Source organism: Eublepharis macularius, chromosome 10 (assembly GCF_028583425.1).
Source record: "Eublepharis macularius isolate TG4126 chromosome 10, MPM_Emac_v1.0, whole genome shotgun sequence".
In the NCBI taxonomy this organism is placed as follows: domain Eukaryota; kingdom Metazoa; phylum Chordata; class Lepidosauria; order Squamata; family Eublepharidae; genus Eublepharis; species Eublepharis macularius.
In genome coordinates, this window is record NC_072799.1 from 30,345,416 (window position 1) to 30,366,287 (window position 20,872).

General features: G+C 40.3%; 1 protein-coding gene across 2 annotated transcripts in view; it reads right to left on the reverse strand.

Annotated features, from left to right (window-relative positions):
* TBCK (TBC1 domain containing kinase) overlaps positions 1 to 20,872 on the reverse strand; it is a 137,062-nt gene that overhangs the window by 110,689 nt on the left and 5,501 nt on the right. For both annotated transcript variants that reach the window (XM_054990337.1, XM_054990336.1), the window contains exon 3: positions 15,633 to 15,705. In XM_054990337.1, the coding sequence (XP_054846312.1) occupies positions 15,633 to 15,705 (73 nt within the window). The remainder of the gene's footprint in view (positions 1 to 15,632; positions 15,706 to 20,872) is intronic.

The following is a 20,872-nucleotide window of genomic DNA, read 5'->3' on the forward strand; positions in this document are numbered from 1 at the left end:
TGTGCAAATCACAAAATCTGTCTTATGGTGCCCAGGACAGCCTACCACAGCTTCATTCTTTATAGTGAGGCCAAAATGAATATATTGATTTAATAAAACGTAAAGCCATGAGTAAATGAAAATGTGCTGACATAGCAGGCTGCCAGGGCTATACGCTTGAGGTATCATTTCAACACTACTCCATTTTAACAGATGAAAATAATTGAGTTGAAACTTACTAAAATATGCTTAAATCCTTCCCCTCCACACATACATACACATTCCTCCCTGCAGTCAAATACCATGATATGCATAATAAAATGAAAAGCAGAATATGAATATTTAGGATATGACTTAACGGGTTCAAAGATGAGATGATGGATTTTCTCACCATTCCCAAGCTTAGCAGAAAACCCTCCTACCAATTCTATAAACCCAAAGCTGCCTCTGCCCTTTTCCTACTTGACTTTTTACAACTTCACAATTACACAGTTAATTTGGGATCTCCACTCAATCTTCTCAGTTCCTTTTCCACAGGCCCCATAAATAAATTAAAAAACAACAACAACAGAATACCGTGAAGAAGTTTTATTTTTAGTTGCTAAATGCAGTTCTTACTGCATAGAAACTCCCCATAACAGCGCAGTTCTTCTAAAGAGATCTTGCTCACCTAACTTCAGAAAAGACTGCGACTGAAGCGAAGAAGCTAATTCTTCCTTGATGAAAATGGAATGGCAAACAGGGAACTCTCCTGCCACGTGATACCCCAAAATTCTGAGCGGCAGAGTTGCTGTGAACAATTCCCAAATGAGCTAGCACTGGTGAATAAGGAGGAACGATTATCCAAAGCCCCTGACAGAGAATACATGTGTATTCCTATATGAATGTACCATTAAGTCCCCCATTACAAACTTCTTACAAGAGACCAGGAAGTGACGTATGTGCTTCAAAAGAGGCAGTCAGGGAATAAAGAGACAGGTGACAAACAGTGGAGGAGGGACATATCTCTTGGGAGCACTGGAATGAACAGAGATGGCAGGAAGAGCAGATGGAGACTAAGCCAGAGGAGGATGCTGGAGACAGGCTTGCCTTTGATTTGTGTTGAACAGGCCACCAACACCCCCTTTCTTAGCTACACCAGAAAGAATCCCCAAAATTGAAGCATTTTAGCTTCAGGCATTAATTAAAGGAAGCCCCCTTTATACACCATATACACCATGCAGCCTTAACCTCCTCTAGTTACACCTGCTTCCTGTAAGGAAAGCAGCACCAGCATTAATAAAAAAAACACCTTACTCTACACAGTAATTTTTTCCTGTTTATCTTGTTGGCTTACTGTGAAGTATTACAACAGCAGGGCTCATTTCGAGGGAGAATGCACAGTAACGCAGTTCTGGCAGTTCCCCAAAGAGGTCACGTCAGGTGGCCCCGCCCACCTGACTCTCAGCCATTTTGGGCCCGTTTCAGCCTGGATTGGGGCCAAAACAGCCTGGATTGGGCCTCTGATGGGTGGTGGATCACTCTCCTGCTCAGCAGTGGCCCAATCCTGACCATTTTGGGCCCCCTTTCAACCATTTTCAGCCCCTTTTTGCCATTTTGGGTCCAATTTCATCCCTGAATGGCCAGGATTAGGTCCAAAACAGCCAGGATAGGTGATGTCAGGGGGTGTGGCATATGCAAATCAGTTATGCTAATGACACACTTCTAGTGATGGCAAAGGGTCGTGGCATATGCTAAAAATAACATTCAATAATAATAATATTCGATTTATATACCGCCCTTCAGGACAACTTAATGCCCACTCAAAGTGGTTTACAAAGTATGTTATTATTACCCCACAACAATCACTCTGTGAGGTGGGTGGGGCTGAGAGAGCTCAAGAGAACTGTGACTAGCCCAAGGTCACCCACCCGGCTTCAAGTGGACGAGTGGGAAATCAAACCCTGCTCTCCAGATTAGAGTCCCATGCTCTTAACCACTGCACCAAACTGGCTTGAGTTGTGCTAATGAGTTATGCTAATGAGTTCCTCCAGCTCTTTTTCTACGAAATGACCCCTGTACAACAGTATTACCCCCCCCTCCGCCTTCTCATTGTAAACATACAGTATTTCAGAAATTTCTGCCATTGAAGCTCACCTTGGGCAAGTCATACACTTCCTTCACCAATGCCCTCCTCTGGTCATCTGCCAGCCAGCCAGCTGCCAAAAGGCAGGTATTCTCAGGCCTCAGATGGGCCTGGGAGAGAGAGCATGCTCCAATTTCCCTTGCCTTGGCCTTCATGGGAACCTGTTTTTAAGGATTCCCTTTCCCCACCCCCTTGGGTTCCCCCCAATCCCCACCCAGCTTTCCTTAATAGCCAGTTTCTGTGTCTATCCGACACTCTAACCACCACACTGACTCTCTGTCTCCATGACAATTGTAAATCTTATATTTTGCAGTGATAAACCATCGGAAAAATGAACAACAAATGTAAAACTTTTCTGAATTACATTGGTGGGTGTAGTGTATTGGCCCTCTTGGCTCACTGTAGGTGGTGGGCTGGAGCTCAGCTTTCAGTTAGGCTGAGCCTCTCTGCCAAGCCTTATCCCTGTTCTGGGGTTTTGCTTATTCTCTCTCTGCAGCTGCAGTTGTTGGTTTGTCCTGTTAACCATGAAGATTCAACAAATCTTTGTTCAACCATTTGGAAGCAACCTCTCCTTCTGAAGACTTTACATCTGGCCAGGAGGATGGGATACATGGCATGTAGGAAGGGGTTTTTTTTCACTCTTCAGTGTATTCAATCAAGTACAGAAAATTGGATTGATGTTATTTGGACTGTGTGGAAATTAGTTTAGAACATTTGTTGGTCAGTCAGCGGCTGTTTCTACACGGCTTACCTTTGCTTGTAACGACCTGGAACATTGCGCAAAAAACACGGAAGATTGCATTTTCTCTTACGAGATTTGCGCGACATCGCACAAATTTTGCACGAGAGAACGCGATCTTCTGCATTTTTTGCGCAATGTTCCGGGTCGTTACGAGCAAAGGTAAGCCATGTGGAAACGGCCAGCAACGCTGGGAGCATGGCAGCCCAGGGACACATTGAAGAATTTAACCCTGCTTGTCCCAGTAAGTGGGAAAGTTATGCAGCCTGGTTGGACTTTCATTTAGCTACTAATGGCATTACAGATCCAGAGAGGAAATGTGATGTATTATTCAGAGTTTGTGGAGCAGATACTTTTGATTTAGTCAAGGCTCTGCTAACAGCAGCTAAACTGGCTGAGACGTCTTTTGGGGGCATTTTGACTGTCTTGGGAGAACATTTCTCCCCAGAGCCTTCTGAGATAACACGACGTAACGCTTTTTACAAGCGAGACCAGAGTCCAACAGAGAGTGTTTCTACCTACATTGCTGAATTGCACAGCTGGCACAGCACTGCAGTTTTTCAAATTTAGAGGAGATGTTGCAGGACCAATTGGTTTGTGAACTGCATGATGAAGACTTACAAGACATCTGTTTGCAAAGAAATAGCTTACATTTCAAAGTACACAGGAAGAAGCACTGGCTGCTGAGGCGGCAGCAGTGAGTACTAGGGAAGTGCAGCTAGCCCAGTCCACCTCGCTCTCAAAGTCATTTGACTAGAAATCCTGATGTGCAAGGGGCAGATGTCCACAGGGTGCAGCAAAATAGCTCTTCAGCCAAAATGAAGGTTGTGGGAAATCAGAGGTCCTTCCTAATGCCACCTATGAGATGCAACATTTGTGGAGGGGCTCCTGAAAGGCAGTGCTGCCATGTTAGGGATGCACAATGCTGGTTTTGTAAGTTCTTTGGACATATTGAGCGAGTGTGTAAGGTTCAAGAAAGACAAGCCATGTTTAAGAAAACAGTGGGAAGGAAACCCCAGAGTTATGATACCACACACTCTGTACAAATGTCAAGTGATGAACCAGAGAATATTGTTAATCATGCTCAACCATGTGTACAGAAAAAATTGAAGGCAACTGTTACTATTCAGGGAGTTGCATGTGTTATGGAAGTGGAAGTGGCTGAGAGGAGGATTCTCTTTAGTGATGCGCCGGCAGAGTATTTTTCCTGTTTAAACAACCCCTGTATTTGAAGGGCATTTATGTTGGCCTGTTTTAACGTGCTCCCTTCTGATGTACTATTTAGGAGATTCAAAAAATCCCATTTGGAGAAAGGGTTATGCCCCTGTGGGATGTTGGAAATTCAAGATACTGCCCATGTACTTTTATCGTGCAGATTTTATGATGATTTACTTGCATTTTATTTAGATTACCTACTGCAATTGTTGGAGGGCAAATCTGTTGAGAGTAAGATAGTGAGTTTTTTAGCCTCAACCAAGGTCGAAGTCACTGAAATGGTGGCAAACTTCCTTTACCGTGTATACAAAAGGAGAAGTGTGTGTAGGATGTTTAATAATTAACTGTTTCCCTGCTCAGACTCCCTGTTTTTTTTGTTTTCGACACTGTTATAGTTATGCCAATAAAGGTTCTGTCTGTCTGACAGACTGAGAGAATGGTAAGGACAACCAAGGATGCATTAAAACGAATTGTCAAGGGTGACTGGGATCGTTGCCTGGCAAATTTTCTGTTGACACAAGACATTACTCCATGTACGACCACAGGCAGGTGTCCTGCAGAACTGTTAATGAACAGGTGGCTAACAACTCTTTTAGATTGTTTGCACCCCGATTTAACTGAGGATTGACCAGATGATGGGGATGGAGTTCAAAGGCCTGTCCATACATTTGTTCCAGATGATTGTTTATGTCAAAAATTACGGTTCGGGGTCAGCATGGATCTCTGCTACGGTGATGCAAGCTACAGGGCCAGTATTGTACCAGACAGAGACACTGGACAGCCATGTGCTGCAACGACATGTGGACCAAATGAGAAGTCATGTGCCTGGGGCGTCTGTTCCCATTGGAATTGCAAATGATGCTCCTGCAGCAGGGGAGGTTGAGTCAACTCCTGCTCAGAAGATGGTACAAGGACATGTTCCTGTGGAGCCTGAACTACAACATGAGCCAGGGGCTATAGCAGGGGTGGCCAAATGGCGGCTCGCGAGCCGCATGCGGCTCTTCAAGTCTTATTTGGCGGCTCCCAGAGGCTTGCAAGTTCACTCCTCCCCCAGGCTCCTTTAAGGGGCAGAGCCGACCAGCCGCTCACCCGATCTATGCACCCAGCGTGCTTCCCCTTTCCCAACGCTGGAGCAACGAAGAGGCAGGCCAGGGCTGAGGACAGCCCACCCCTCCTCGCCTTGCTGGGCACTCCTCTGCAGGCACTGAGTTTTGCCAGCCCCACGCTCTCAGCGAGCGCCCGGGAAGGGCAGTTGGGGGGAAGGGGAAAGAGAGGAGTGAAGACGCGACGAGGAAGCGCCAAGGCAGTGGCGACCCAGGACTTCCTGCTTTCCGGCTTACTCCCGAGAAGGCAAGTGCGCAGCTGCCGAGAGCCATTCATGGCATGAAGCACAGCCTGCGCCGGGGGGCTTTTGGGTGGAAGCCTCGTTAGTTGCACGGAGGACTGGCGCACCCATAAGTGTGTGCAGGACAGCTGAGATGGAGAAGCAGGGAATGTGTTTGCTTCAGAGGACATGTGCTTGCTTTAAGATTGTGTGGCTCTGCTTTTGTGATCCTTCCTTCCTTGATTTTTCTTTCTTCCCTCCTTCCTTCCTTTCTCTTTCCTTCTTTCCATTTCTTTCTTCTTTCCATCTTTCTTTCTTTTTCTTTCCTTCCTCTTTCTTCCTTTCTCTTCTTTCCTTCCTTCCTTCCATATATTTCCATACCTTTCCATATCTTCCTTCCTTCCTTCCCTTTCCATATCTTCCTTCCTTCCCTTCCTTTCTTTCCTTCCTTCCTCTTCTTTCCATATCTTTTCATACCTTTCAAAATCTTTCCCTTCCTTTCTCTTTACTTCTTTTAATATCTTTCCATACCTTTTCATATCTTCCTTCCTTCCTTCCCTTTCCATATCTTCCTTCCTTCCCTTCCTTTCCTTCCTCTTCTTTCCATATCTTTTCATACCTTTCAAAATCTTTCCCTTCCTTTCTCTTTACTTCTTTTAATATCTTTCCATATCTTTCCATGTCTTCCTTCCTTCCTTCCCTTTCCATATCTTCCTTCTTTCCCTTCCCTTCTTCCTTCCTTCCTTCCTCTTCTTTCCATATCTTTTAATACCTTTCACAATCTTTCCCTTCCTTTCTCTTTACTTCTTTTAATATCTTTCCATATCTTTCCATGTCTTCCTTCCTTCCTTTCGTGTATTTCTTTCCTTCTTTCCCTTCCCTTCTTCCTTCCTCTTTACTTCTTTCCATATCTTTCTATGCCTTCCTTTCCTTCCTTCTTTCCATGCCTTCTTTCCTTATCTTTCTTTCTTTCCTTTTTTATCCTTCCTTCTTTCCATATCTTCTTTCTTTTTTGTCTTTTCCTTCCTTCTTTCCATGTCTGTCTTTTTCTTCCTTTCCATCTTTCCATGTCTTTCCCTCCCTTTCCTTTTTTCCTTCTTTCTTTCCATGTATTTCCTATTTTCAATAAAACATTAGGGTTGCCAATTCCAACTAAAAAAAAACCTGGAGTCTTTAGCCAGAATACTCTAGAGGTGGTGCCTTGCAAGGATGACATCACTTGTTGTGATGTCACTTCCAGGTCAAAGGTTAGGTGGTGGTCCTTCCCAAGCTCCACCCCTTCTGATGATGTCACTCCCAGCACACTGTGCCAAAACCCCACCCCTTCCTGTGATGTCATTTCAGGTCACTCCCCCAAACCCGCCTCTTCCTCTGAAGTCACTTCAATGCATCATGTCTTGTGGCTCTCAAACATCTCAGGTTTATTCTGTGTGGCTCTTGCATTAAGCAAGTGTGGCCACCCCTGGGCTATAGGAACATCAGAGGGGACATCAGGGGCTACACCATCCCAAAAGCAGAACCAGGGTCGCCCTCAGCGTATTAGGGTTTGCCCAAGGTATTTGCAGGATTATGTCAGCTAGGAAGAAGGGGTGTAGTGTATTGGCCCTCTTGGCTCACTGTACGTGGTGGGCTGGAGCTCAGCTTTCAGTTAGTCTGAGCCTCTCTACTAGGCCTTATCCCTGTTCTGGGGTTTTGCTTATTCTCTCTCTGCATCTGCAGTTGTTGGTTTGTCCTGTTAACCATGAAAATACAATAAATCTTTGTTCAACCCTTTGGAAACAGCCTACATGGAGTACCTTCCAAAGGCTCAAATTTATCCTAAAACCTGGAATTTATCTTAAGCCCTTTAAAAATGTCTATCATCCCAATATAAACATATAAAGGTCATAGATCAGTCCTGTGAATTCTCTATCCCTACCCCCACTCCAGACTTGCTTTGAGGACATGATGAACTGGCTTTCAACGTATATGCAAAAGCAGGGCTCATTTCGAGGGGGAACGCGCAGGAACGCAGTTCCAGCAGTTCCCCAAAGAGGTCACATGTCAGGTGGCCCCGCCTACCTGACTCTCGGCCATTTTGGGCCTGTTTCAACCTGGATTGGGGCCAAAACGTCCCAGATCGGGCCTCTGACGGGTGGTGGGTTACTCTCTCACTCAGCAGCGGCCCAATCCTGACCATGTTGGACCCCTTTTCAGCCATTTTCAGCCATTTGGGGCCCAATTTTGGCCCTGAATGGCCAGAATTGGTTCCAAAACAGTCAGGTGATGTCAGGGGGTGTGGCATATGCAAATCAGTTGTGCCAATGACACTTCTGGTGATGGCAAGGGGTGTGGCATATGTTAATAGGTTATGCTAATGAGTTCCTCCAGCTTTTTCTACGAAATGACCCCTGTGCAAAAGCATCTTCATGTTGCTGAACCTGAGAAAAAGGAATGAGATTTGTGTGCAAGCAGAACAAAGGGAACACATAAACCCACAGACCCAGTCCTAATTTCTAAACACTTCTTTACATTTGCATAGAGCATTTCTTTTAAGAGTGATTAAAAGTCCAGGAAAGCTAATACCAAAATGAACAAACATAGAATTGCAATTTTTCCAAAGACAGCCCTCTCGTGTTATTGTCTTAATACTTGTATTAGACCAAATTCCTGCATGGTACTTAAAGTGCTTTTCAAATACTCTCTCAAGTACTGGTCAGTGTGTGTGAAAAGTATACGGGAAGTTTTAAAACACATTTATATCAGTCTTTTGAATCATTTGATAGCCACACAGTAACATTAATTTACAACTGGGTTTCTACTTTCCTCTCTTTACAGTACACATAAGATTTCGGTCAGTTTCTTTTTCATCTAAAGGGTGTGTGGGTGGGATGAACTGAATGTTTTTGCAAACAAAAAAGTAGATACTATTAGCATATGTTATCTGAATACATGAATGGTAAAAGCACCAGTTTCAGAATATTACAGATCATTTGAATCAATGTATGGTTAGCCACGCCATAAATGATTCTCCACTTGGAATTAATGGTGTTTTGACAGTTTGAGATTAATATCCCATGCCTGAAGACTCGGAGCAGGTGGTAACATTTATTTTTGAAAGGACACCTTCTGCTTTAGTTTTAATAATTTTGCAATCCAGCTTCAGTTCCAATTTTATATTTACTAAAAAATATCAAACTAATTAAGAAAAGCAGTATTGGATAGTATATAAACAAATCATGACTAATGGATTTTCTTGCATAATGACTTCACTACAATAAATGTTGGTTTGGAAATGAATTTCTGGAAGAGGATTAAAAAGAAAATAAACTTTGAAGCTATTACATGCCCCAAACGTACTTTCTGTCATGGCTGATCAGAAAACAGGTTTGTTATGATCTTCACTTTCTTTAGGATGGATTTTGCTTTAGTCTTTCCCTTCACACCCTCTGGGTAGTTAGCTGCCACCAGGAATATTAAATTCCAATATATTTTATTTAAGTTTTCCCTTTGGTAACGTGTTTATGCGTCAGGCTCCTTCGTGGTTCTATGTGGCCCTGAGGATAGGAATGGGAGATAACAATGACGGCTACTCTGGGATATAACAAAACAAAATAAAAGTTTATTTTTTAAGAAGCGTATTGGTTACATAAAAGTAGTTCTTAGTTCTTCTAGTTGCTTCATCCAAACTCATCCACACATATCTCTTGTAAGGCTTCACACACTGTTAGCCTCTTTCTCTAGGCTCTATATTTCTCTCACAGAGAACTCCTCAGACAGCACACAGCTAGCCTGTTTTCTTTTCACTCTCAATTCTGTCTCTCTCAGGCGCACACACAGTTTGCCTGCTTCAAATAGAATGAATATATAGTCTCACAGACACACTCAGTTCAGGCTTCCACTCAGGTTGCCTTTCCCTCACAAATACATGAACACCCTCAGGCTGCACACAGCTCGCCTCTCTTGCCCTGAATGAATCTTTTTCTCTCCCTCAGTAACTGAAAACTGCCTTCACTCCGCCCACTCTCTGTCATCAACCAATCATATCACTCACTCATCTCTCTCTTTCACCCCCACTCTTCACCTATCTCACCAAACATTTAAAGACACATGCACCCATTTCTTGAAATCATTACAAGGTTTTTAAGCAATTTCTTCTTCTCCTTGCATGCAGGTAAGCAATTACACCTTTATCATTGCCTGATGCAGACTTGTTCGTTTTGATCATACTTTCTATAATTTTAGGTTCAAAAGTTAACTCCAAATTTTACTCCGAGGAAAACCATTGTTCTGTTAACAGAATGGAAAGTAAAAGGAAGGAATTTGTTACATTGTGAGCCATAAAGTTGTCAGAAATAACAACATAGGTGAAAGGTTGGGTTTTTTTTGTCTTTTTAAATAAGAGTGGGAGACTGAGAGAACACCAAATCTTTTCCATTCTGCCATGCTGTCAATGAAAATGTGATTCACCTTCACAGACAGAACAATTTCCAAATTGAATCTGGATTATCACATGATATTACTTCAATTCGGGGCTCCTAATGGAAGCATCACCTATGCAACCCTCAAAGCTCTAGCAATTGAACTGAACTCAAACAAGAATTCATTCAACAGTCAAAAAGCATGTGCCTTTCTTTTACTCCCTTCCTAATTGAATTCTTTTTATAACCCACATGTATAGCTTATAAAGCCTGGAGCTTTTCACATAAATCTGACTCTATGTTTGATTTTGCAACACAATGCAATGCAACAGTAATGCATTTAGGGAAGGATGAAACAAAGACACCTAATCCAGAAAGTAGACAATAGTTTAATAACTGCAAATAAAACTTATTCATCCGAGTCAGATCATGTTTTCCACCAAGCTAGTAAACAGCTGCAGACATAGTCTGCTTCTGATCAAAGGCTCTGTGTATAACATATTATACCTCTGTATCACTCTGATGGTTCACTGGTAATTTTTCAAAACCATAACTTACAAAACATATGATCACTATATTTTATTGAAGACATATTAAGTCTGATCATTCGGCTCACAAATTCAGAATATATAACACAGGTGCCAAAATCATACAAATATCAGCATACTACATTTGCAAGCACTTTCACAGTAAAACTGCAAAAGGCTTCCAAGGAAAGGAATTTTAAGGGCAATGTAAAAGAGAGCAACAGAATGGTGCATGTAACAACTTTAAACAGTCACTGGAAAAAAAAATCTAACCCAGCCACTCTATAATCAAAGACTCCACATCTATGGGTAAGACTACTGCAGCCATCTATTGCACTCAAAAATAACCAAGAAACTACTGGAGCTTGGTGAATTTTAATCCGATTTCTTCTAATTTGAACAAAGAAACCAATAAATGTATTTAGAGAGCCAGTGTGGTGGCATAGTGCTTAAGTGTTGAACTAGGATCCGGGAGGCCCAGTGTCAAATCTCCACTCTGCTGTGAAGCTCACTGGCTAATGCAGGGCCCATCGTTATCTCTCAGTCTTACCTCATAGAACTGTAATGAAGACGAAATTGAGGAGGGGAGAGCAACATAAAACTGCGTTTAATCCCTTGAAAGAAGGGTGAGATTAAAATGTAGCAAATAAATATATTTGCTTTACATCTGAAAGGCAATGTTGATGATAATTGTTTTGTTATACAAAGAACATTTTTACTTGAAAGTGACTCACATTTAAAAAATTGTTATAGTTCTACTGCCAGGTGACACACTAAAAGCAGGCTCTGCTAAATAAGTCCATCAGTTGCAATTTATCCAGTCTTAAAAATGCTTATTTCGAAATAAGTGCTATTAAGTTAAATGTGCCTTAGCACATGGCAATCCTATCTAGAGATATTCCAGTCTATGCCTGCTGAAATCAATGGGTTAAGACTGGAATGATTCTACGTAGTATTGTACTGTTAGAACTGTAGCCTTATTTCAAACTCAAGTTCCTTGAAAGATATGCAAAGCCCTGATCCTAGAAAAAAATTAATATAATCTATCTTCAGACTTTAGATGTGTGTGTAAAGTGCCTTCAAGCTGGCCCTCTGCTGGGGTTTTCAAGGCAAGAGACTAGCAGAGGTGATTTGGCATTGACTGCCTCTGCACAGCGACCCTGATCTTTCTTGGAGGTCTCCCATCCAAGTACTAACCAGCGCAGATCCTACTAAGAGCTGACAAAATCAGGTTAGCCTGGGCCATCCAGGTCAAGTTTAGATGATACTTTTTGAAACTGATTCAAGGTATCAGTTAAAACTGCAGCCTGTTTTCTGATGCTGTTCATCTGTTCTATGAACAGTTTGTTCCTGCTACAAAATCTTGTAAAATAACTTTCAACAGAATTAAATTCACTTTACAACAACTTCCAAACAATTGTATTTTGATATCAAGTTATTAGTTCAAAATTCAAATGAGCAATCCTGAAATTAACTTTCAACCTCAAAATCCAGATTGCAAACGTAGAAAATCCAACAAATTTCCCCAATGTCCATTTCAGCTCTATTCCCAGCTTCATCCATTTGCCTGCAAAATTCCTTCTGAAGAAACCAAAAGTGTTTTAGATTTAATGTAATTATTTTAGTCTTTGGTTTGATACCAAAAAACTTTAGATCACAAGACCAAGTTTCCAATATTGGCACCCAAATGCAGAAGATGACATGGTGTACAAAACTCTACACCAGGGTTTATTAGCACTTCACTATCTACATTTTGTTTTCTATAACTGTACCTATATCATCACTCGTGTTATTTTAACATGTTATTTTAACAAGGTAAAACAAAAGGATGGTAGATGTAATAATAATAGGTTCTCAAGAGGCTTTAAATGTCATTGTGTTTAACAAAGGTTTTCCATTATCTATAATGGATTAATCTGGGAATACACTAAAATCACAACAGAAGAGCGTGCTGGAATGTTTCAGTGGAACATTTAACTTCCTGATGAGTTATGATAAAGCAGAACAATTTAGTCAGAACTATTTAGCCAGACTTGCTTACGGCTGTAACCACTTCAAGATATCCACCTCTGTAGTCTAAAATTCTGATAAGCTCTTCTAATAGGACCCTAGTGACAAGGTGAACCATCAACTCGGAATAAAACCCAAGGATGTTCTTGTGGACTTAAAACAAAAACACCTATGTAAACGTTACCTCATATGTAATGTGTATCATAATGACGCATGACTTCATAAGATTAAGTGCAAATAACTATCAGACAGCTGGACAGCCTGCTGTTGCGCAGTATGCATGGAAAGATGGACTGTCCACCATGGTATCCCTTCAATTTCAGCAACAGCCTAATAGAAGATTTCCTGCTGACAGTTGACATCAGCTTGTGGTACACAGGTGCAAAGGACTTATTTCCTGGCAAGCGTAAGAAGAATTAATATATAAACCACAAGGGCAGATTCTCCCATTCCATAACAGTTTGTGCAGTTAATTACAATAACACACATGTCAACTTTGGGTATAAGACCAGAGCTGCTATCAGGAACTAATGTAAGAGAAATAATATATACATTAGTTCTCTACAAAGCTAATTGACAAAGATGGATTGAATAGCATAACTGGGAACTGCTCAAAATATTTCTGGCTATTGAAAGGTCTCACGCATGAAATAAAAAAAAGTTGATTTTAATTAACGAAAAAGCAATGGGAAATATTTTAGTTGGTCTCACTGGAAGTGAAAACAGCTTCTCTTTTAATTGCTACGAAGCTGAGAGACTATGGTGCACAGGCCAACTGCTGATGGCACATACCATTTCTCAAGCACAGCTCAACCTTCATTGATAGAAATCTGTTGGACCTGATAGTTTCCATATGAATTGCCTTGGCAAGGCATGTTTCATAACATCCCTGAAGGATGCCTTCAACCTTTCACACGCAAGTGCGAGGAAGGAAACCTTATCAATAACTCTATAACAAAAAAGTATCAAAAATGTATAACTAGGGTTTGGAGAAGACCAATACAATAATGTAATACTAGCTCAAGCCACCAAGTTTGAACTTTGGAGATTCGGGAACTATGCCTTTGGACAACAGTTACAACTTCTTTTTGCTTAAAGTGGAGCCAAGAGGTACAGTACATTTAAAGTATTTTGCTTGTTCTTAGTAGCATCTCTCTGAAAACTGGGTTTAGAGGGGTGCGACTGTGCTCAGGACTGCAGTCAGTGCAAGAGACTGAGAAAACAAAAGTTCCTAATTCAAACTGTGGTTCTACAATTAATTCACTGATTTGGTGACACTAACTCCTTTCATTCTCAGCCTCTTTTCTACAATATTAATATCATTAACCTATAGGACTGAGCCGTTGTAAGAATGACAAACTGGAGCAAGCTGAACATTTGAAAGAACTAATTACTATTATTTTACCAACTGTACTAGATTACTCAAAGATACAGTTTTCAAAATTCTCAAGGCTACAGAACTGCTAAAGATGCTGGAGAAGGACTGACGAATAATGACTAGGTGGGATAAGGCTGTGGTTAGAATATAATGAGTCCAGTAAACCTTAAGACTTGCCTATCTGTATATATGAGCCTACCCAAACATGACGGTAATCTTCAGGGGTCCTACTTCAGGTACTGACCTGAGGGCGACCCAAGAAAGGACCTTCTCAGTTGCAGCTGCAAAAGTATGGAATTCCTTCCCTGGGAACATTCACCTGTCCCCTCTATCACTGTATTTTACCATAGAGTGAGGGCTTCTGTTTTGTTTGGCATTTGGCAGCACTGACCCTGTTTTTTTAATTCTTGTTTTTAATTGTTTTATTTATATATACCAGATACATATCATAGAATCATAGAGCTGAAGGGGCATTACAGACCATCTAGTTCAACCTCCTGCCCAAAGCTTGTTTTAAAGTTTTGGTAGTTCACCGCCCTTGGAGACCGTAAGTGGGGGGAAAGGCAGCATTAAAGTGTATTAAATAAATAAATACATGCATACATAAGCCAGGAACATCAACCTATGGTAAAGAAGAATGATTTCTGACTGGGGCTGAGATGCAACCAAGGGGTTTTCCAGACAAGGACATCAAGAAAAAAGCACTGACTCTGAACCTGCTCATTCAGTGTTTTACCAGCCTGCCTCTTCTCTGGGTCTATCATAATCATGAAGATCAGTTAAGAAATCCAAGGATCAACCAATGAGTAAATCTTAGCAGATTCTACTTAAGTATTCTGTAAGGACTGGTATTTAGTAAGCTGGTCTTTACAGTTATTTGATTTTTACACCTTCTTTTAAACGTGTACAGAAACATTGAAAATGTTCTACCTGCATTAGGACAAAATAAACAGTTTAATATATTAGATAGACAGGTTCTGAACTCTGTAGAATAGTAAGTTTATTGACACTAAGAGAGTGAAAGGCTGAAGAACTGGAATGCAGATTTTAATTTATACAAGAAACAATGGTTAGGAATGGATTATACTATCTGTATCATTCACAAAAACAGTCAAGTACTTCACGACGTTTATAAAGATTTGTTTTTTTAAAAAAAGCTGTAACATCCCAATCCTCTGCTTTACTTTATAGCAATAGCAAATAAAACTAGGCTCAAGAGTCCCAGCACTGACTCAAGGGAAATCTCTCTACTCCCATGCAAGGGTCTTGGTCTGCCTTCTGTGTAGCCCATGCAGAAAGCTAGTTCACAACAATGTTATGTAAGTCACATTCTAAAGGCAGAATTAGGCAAAGGTGCTGTGCTCAATTTGTAAGCCGCAACTACATACAGTAATGTTCTGTTACAATCAGGGCTTCCAGATCCCTTTACCTGGACAGAAAGCCCCTCTTTGTGAATTGGCAGGGATTTCGCAACCTCTGTGCTGCATTAGCATTTCTACCACACACCAAAAATGTTGGAATTGTAGGCAAAACCTGAACTCGCCACCATTGTTGGCAACCTTAAATACTCGACAACTGACACATGCAAGCAGTGGACTCTGTTTTGATTCTAAGAGAGCTTCAGATTTTTTAAGAACTTTCTTTGAAATGTAACTTACACAAACAAAATATATTGGGAGAAAAGTTTGGCAAGTTTCAGTACTTTCACCATAAATCTTAAACTTTTGTGCAGAAGTAAATATACACTTCAGCCGAAGCATGTGTTTATCTGGCTGCCAGAAGAGTGAAGCACTGCAACATGTCAGAGTTGAAACTGCCTGGACCTGTAAGGGTAGTTAACTTTTTAAAAGAAAAAGTGTATCTGCGTTTTGTCATTTAAAGTAGATAAACCTTTCAGTTAGCATGCTTCCTTGCAATTTTTTTTTGATACTGTACCTCACTGGTTTCCTGTCTCGAAGCAAATCTTCCAGACTCCGTTCACAGTGTTCAGCAACAACCACCAGCCTCTCTGATTAAAAATATACACACATACAAAGACAGATTTAGTATCGTAATACACACAGGCACCAAACGTTTTCTCTCATACGTCCAGTCAAAATTAAAACCATATTATCACAACATCTTCATCTGATAATAGAAAGAGAACGTCTACTTGTTTTAGTGGAACGTAACTCCCGCTGGGCACATAGTTCACAGAAGATAACTGAACACATAGATACACATACAGATAAATCTGAATAGTCTCAGCACAAAGGATATATAATTTTTTTCACGTTATTTCACATCTGTCTTGAAACGCTTACTTTGGAACACAATTTGAAAAATAGTGAGTGTAAAATTTAAATTGCTCAACAGTTTCAAAACGTATTTTATTTAAGAATTAGAAATGATTTAGTATGATGTTTAGCAAAAATAAGTTATACTTGGACAAGGAAAAGAACGTAAAACATTAACATGAAGAGGGAAACATGTATGGGTTTTGTACAGAGTACAGTAATAGCACAATATACCATAATTTTAGGTTTCTATGAATACACACCTTAATCTCCTGTCTGGTCATTTTCTCAATTCCTTTTATTTATCCACTTGATTAAATGGGGGGTGCGGGTTGGGAGGGAACAATTGCACATTATTTTGAAGGGAATAAGTTCACATGCAACAATCCAATTTTGTTTGTAATTATGGAAGCAAGCCTAAGGAATCACCAGGCTTGATTGCTTTTGCTGTCTCCCTCCCACATAGCAAAAAACCTAAATGCTTCTGTTTTCTCAACAAACCAAAGATTGTTGTTCCATATATCACAAATATGACCTGTACTCTGCTCTCTAAACTATATTTCTAAATCACAGTTTAGAGAGCCAAGGGGAAAAAATAGTTTTTACTTTGGACACAAGGGATTAATTAACTGGCCAAGTGAGCACATGTGCCCAGGAATAAACCAAATTTGTAGGAATAAACCAGGCTTGTAAAAACAAACCACAGTATGTCATTATGTGTGAAATTTGAATTGTTAAGTTCTAATAGTTTTTAAAACATCGTACTTTTTCGCCTGATGGAGGAAATCCTGGTAGTTTATACATTTTAAATACAGGTTGAAAAAATACTTTAAAAAAATTATACAATGTTACTTTTGACCAGATTACACTTAGGGGAACAGTAGTTTACATCTGAAATGAAACATAAGCACCACACCAAATCCTGCCCTTCCCATCTCTTATGCAAATTCATCACCTGCTAGATTCATTCTCACAACTTCGTGAATGAAATCACAGGAAATGCAATTACTGAGTTCATTCTACTGGGTCAGCTACCAATATGGAGATGGTCACATAACTAGGAACATTATTCCTATATTAAAATGACAGAATTTTAAAGCATTCTGTGAGGGAAAGATGGGCGGACAGTGAAGGGATTTCTTGGCAGAGAGGGTTGCCTGAAGGTACAAAGTTAGAAAGCAGTTGATATGAGGTATCTTAAAATTATTAATTTCACCACACAAAAAATTACACAAAAATTTCTATCACTTTAAACATGAACAATGGCTGCAGTTTTTAACTATTAATCCACTGCCACCTACTATGTAATCAGCAACAAAGTCAAAGGCCCCACAAACTAGACCTAAAAATTAAGGAATAAAAACATAATTTAAAAATAATAATAATAACATTCGATTTATATACCGCCCTTCAGGACAACTTAATGCCCACTCAGAGCGGTTTACAAAGTATGTCATTATTATCCCCACAACAATAATCACCCTGTGAGGTGGGTGGGGCTGAGAGAGCTCCAGAGAGCTGTGACTAGCCCAAGGTCACCCAGCTGGCTTCAAGTGGAGGAGTGGGGAATCAAACCCGACTCTCCAGATTAGAGTCCCGCGCTCTTAACCACTACACCAAACTGGCTTAAGACATTGTTTATATAGGTAATGAAAGGAGTATTTTGTTGGTGGTGGTGGGGCTTGCATTTCTGTTTGATTTCTACTTGCAGTGTTCCACTTTAAGGGCTTGAGCTTGCATAATGAAGGATTTTAGATTATTCCAACCTCCCTCTTAGGATAAAACAACTCTTCTCTGCTGAATGGCAGAAGCTACTGCAGATGGGCAGATGGGGCTGCCTAAAACCCCAGTGCCTCTATTTACCCTCCAAGCTCTGAATGTCCTCCAAAACCTTAAGAATCACTGAACCAGGTATGTTGCTATCATGAATACGTAGCTGCAGCTATAAAGAAGGGAACCAGGGAGAATCTAAATCAACTAACAGACCAAGACCCCGGTCAGCAATTGGTTTTTTGGGGGATACCTTGAGAACAGTTTAGAACAAAGCACACCAGGCACCATATCTAACCCCAGTCTCCAAAATGGATTACCGGCAAGTCTATTACTACAAATAGTGCTCTTTTCACATGTCTTGCTTCAGGATTGGCCACTAAGAAACAAGCTGGAACCCCTCACAGGATCTGATGGCATTGTGGCTTTTGGTTACTGATCACAAGGCTAAATAATGGTCAGGGTACATCAACAGAACCTGTTGGAGGAAAGGCTGTGTTGACAAGATTATAAGGACCTCAACATTTGATTTTATAGTTTATTGATTTTTTATTGAGCTTTTTGGAAAGGAAGTAACTAATTTTTAAAAAATGAATCAGTAAGGGACTCTAGAGTATTACAACTTCTTATGCTATTTTTGTTGTAAAATGCTTTGCTAGCCAGGAGACTGTGTTTTCAGCTTAACTTTTCTCTGTTACATCATAATACATTATCCTTGTATTGTTGCAAGGGTAAGTGTTGCCATTTTTCATGCAGCCCTAGCTCTTTCAGAAAAATCAGATTTACAATGTGAAGCACATCTGCTATGCTGTACTTTGCCAGACATTGTGTTTAGCTACACAACTAAGGCTAGTTCAACAAAATTTACCAAGTTTTTTCAAAAATAAACTTCGCTTTAAAATAACCAAACCGATCCCAGGTGTAATGGTCATTTTCCCCCTCAACGGCACATGCGGAATTTCCAAGAAAGTGTAATTATCTTGAATGAATTTTGAATGGAATATAGAAAACAAAGGCTGACTCCTGTACTAACTTTACATGTAAAAGCTTTAAAAAAAAAAAAAAAACCAGACCACATCTGATATCTAACATCAGTACCTAAAGAATAATACCACAAAGAGAACAAGTAAAAAACCTGGATACTTGGAAAATATAATGCAACTATATGTTTAAGTCATTAGGATAGATGGGGTGTGTATTGAGGAAGGGTTTCTATGTCTTGAAACCTCTCCGTGTTCATGGAGAAACATACTATACCCCTACAGGAAGCCCAAGCCACTCATCAGCAGTTGAACGAAGCAGATTTTTTTTTTACCTTCACTGCAAGAACTGCATTGTTCATATTTCCTGGAGGGCAACTTCTCAACAGTATGTGATTTTAGACAGCATCAGAACAAAATTCAAGTCAGCAACACTTGAAAGACCAACACATTTTTCCAGGGAATAAGTTTTTATGAGTTAAATCTCACTTTGTCAGGTTCAAATAGAATGAAGGTCCATCAGCCCTTACATGCAGGTCAGACGGAGGCAGAAGTGTTGCAAAGAAGGGCCAGCTGGAGTTAGGATGCAGAAGTACAATGCAAAGGTGTTGGCTTGATTAATATCTCCTAGCTCTAATCGAGCTGATCATACTTGGTATTGTACCTCTGGGTCTCACTTTCATATCATGTACAACCTGGGGATGCTCAGAACTTAACCTAAGACCTTCTGTGTACAAAGCAGATGCTCTATCGTTGAGCCTGAGCACTGCTGTTTAGCCACAATGAAATCTGACAAACAGTATTTACTCAAGAGGAGGGATTGTCTTAAATTCTTATTCAAATTACATCCAAAAATAAAATCTTTTTGTGTATAACGTTTTTACGGGCGGTCATCTCTCTTTCAAGTAAACAGGGTATTAGGGATTGGCTTTTAGATCAGAATACACAGAGAGGAAAAGGCCTTATGATTCCGAGATACACAGGATTCTCAAGAGATAAGCCATGTGACAAATAAATAAGACTACTTAACTAGCTAACTATGGCAGTGAATGAGCAACACATGGCATTTTTATTTATTTAAAAACATTTATGACATGCCTTTCCTCCTCCCAATTGAGTCCAAAGCAACGTTCTGGACGAGCATGGTTTCTCCTGTCTTCTCTCAACCTAACTTCTGCATATTCTTTGACACAAATATTTACATGTAAATGGTTAAAAGTTGACTGTAACATTCAGGCAGCTACACAATGAAGTCCTTCACAACACTTTACCACCTCGTAAGAAAATAACTCCGGAGGGTGGGGGAGAAAGAACAAGTTTATCTGTTGTCTCCAATTCTGAATACCTTGTCAGGTTGAAGTAAAAGTTCTGGTCCTATCTAGACTGCCTAGAATCCTTAGACTTGTTTAGATTTGGAATTAATGTACTTGTTATATATTACTGTATATGGATCATAAAACTGGCTGGTTGGCTGACTGACTGACTTGACTGCCCAGCCTTATCTAGACTTTTACTTCATCCCAAAGATGGTTCAAAGGAGAAGGAAGACTTAAGTCCAAAGCAAGACTCTTATCATTTCCTTGCCTCAGCCACAGCAGCTAATCTTTACAACTCAGTTAACATTAAAAAGTATTAGCACACATTCTCAGAAATGTTCTAACTTCTAGACATGCCCATCACTTGGAATATCACAAAGCTGCTATACTTTCCATTAGCATGAAACACATTAACATTCCATAAAGATGATTTTTTTAAAAAAAACAGAGACAAGCTACACAGCTGCAACAGACAGGGAAAGCAAGAACTCTATTCAACTAGTCATTCTTCTAAAAATTTATTCCCCTTCCCTTCAGTCAGGCAACAAGAATATTGGCAGTTAATGTTGATGCCATTTGGTAAACAATAGGGAATCATTTTATTTGTTCCTTTGAACTTTTTACAGGTTATTTCCATACAGAGGGTTTTCTTTCCCCTTGGCTTCCCCAAACTGCAGCACTGGTTTTTTTTTTGGAGTTTCCAGGTATTTCCTATCCTCAGTATGCAATTTCTCAAACAGGCTTCATTGTAATCTTTTTGAAAATAATGCAGTCCAAGCACATTAGCATGATGTGCCTTTTTTATGACCTGCAAAGGTCCCACCCATAGCAGC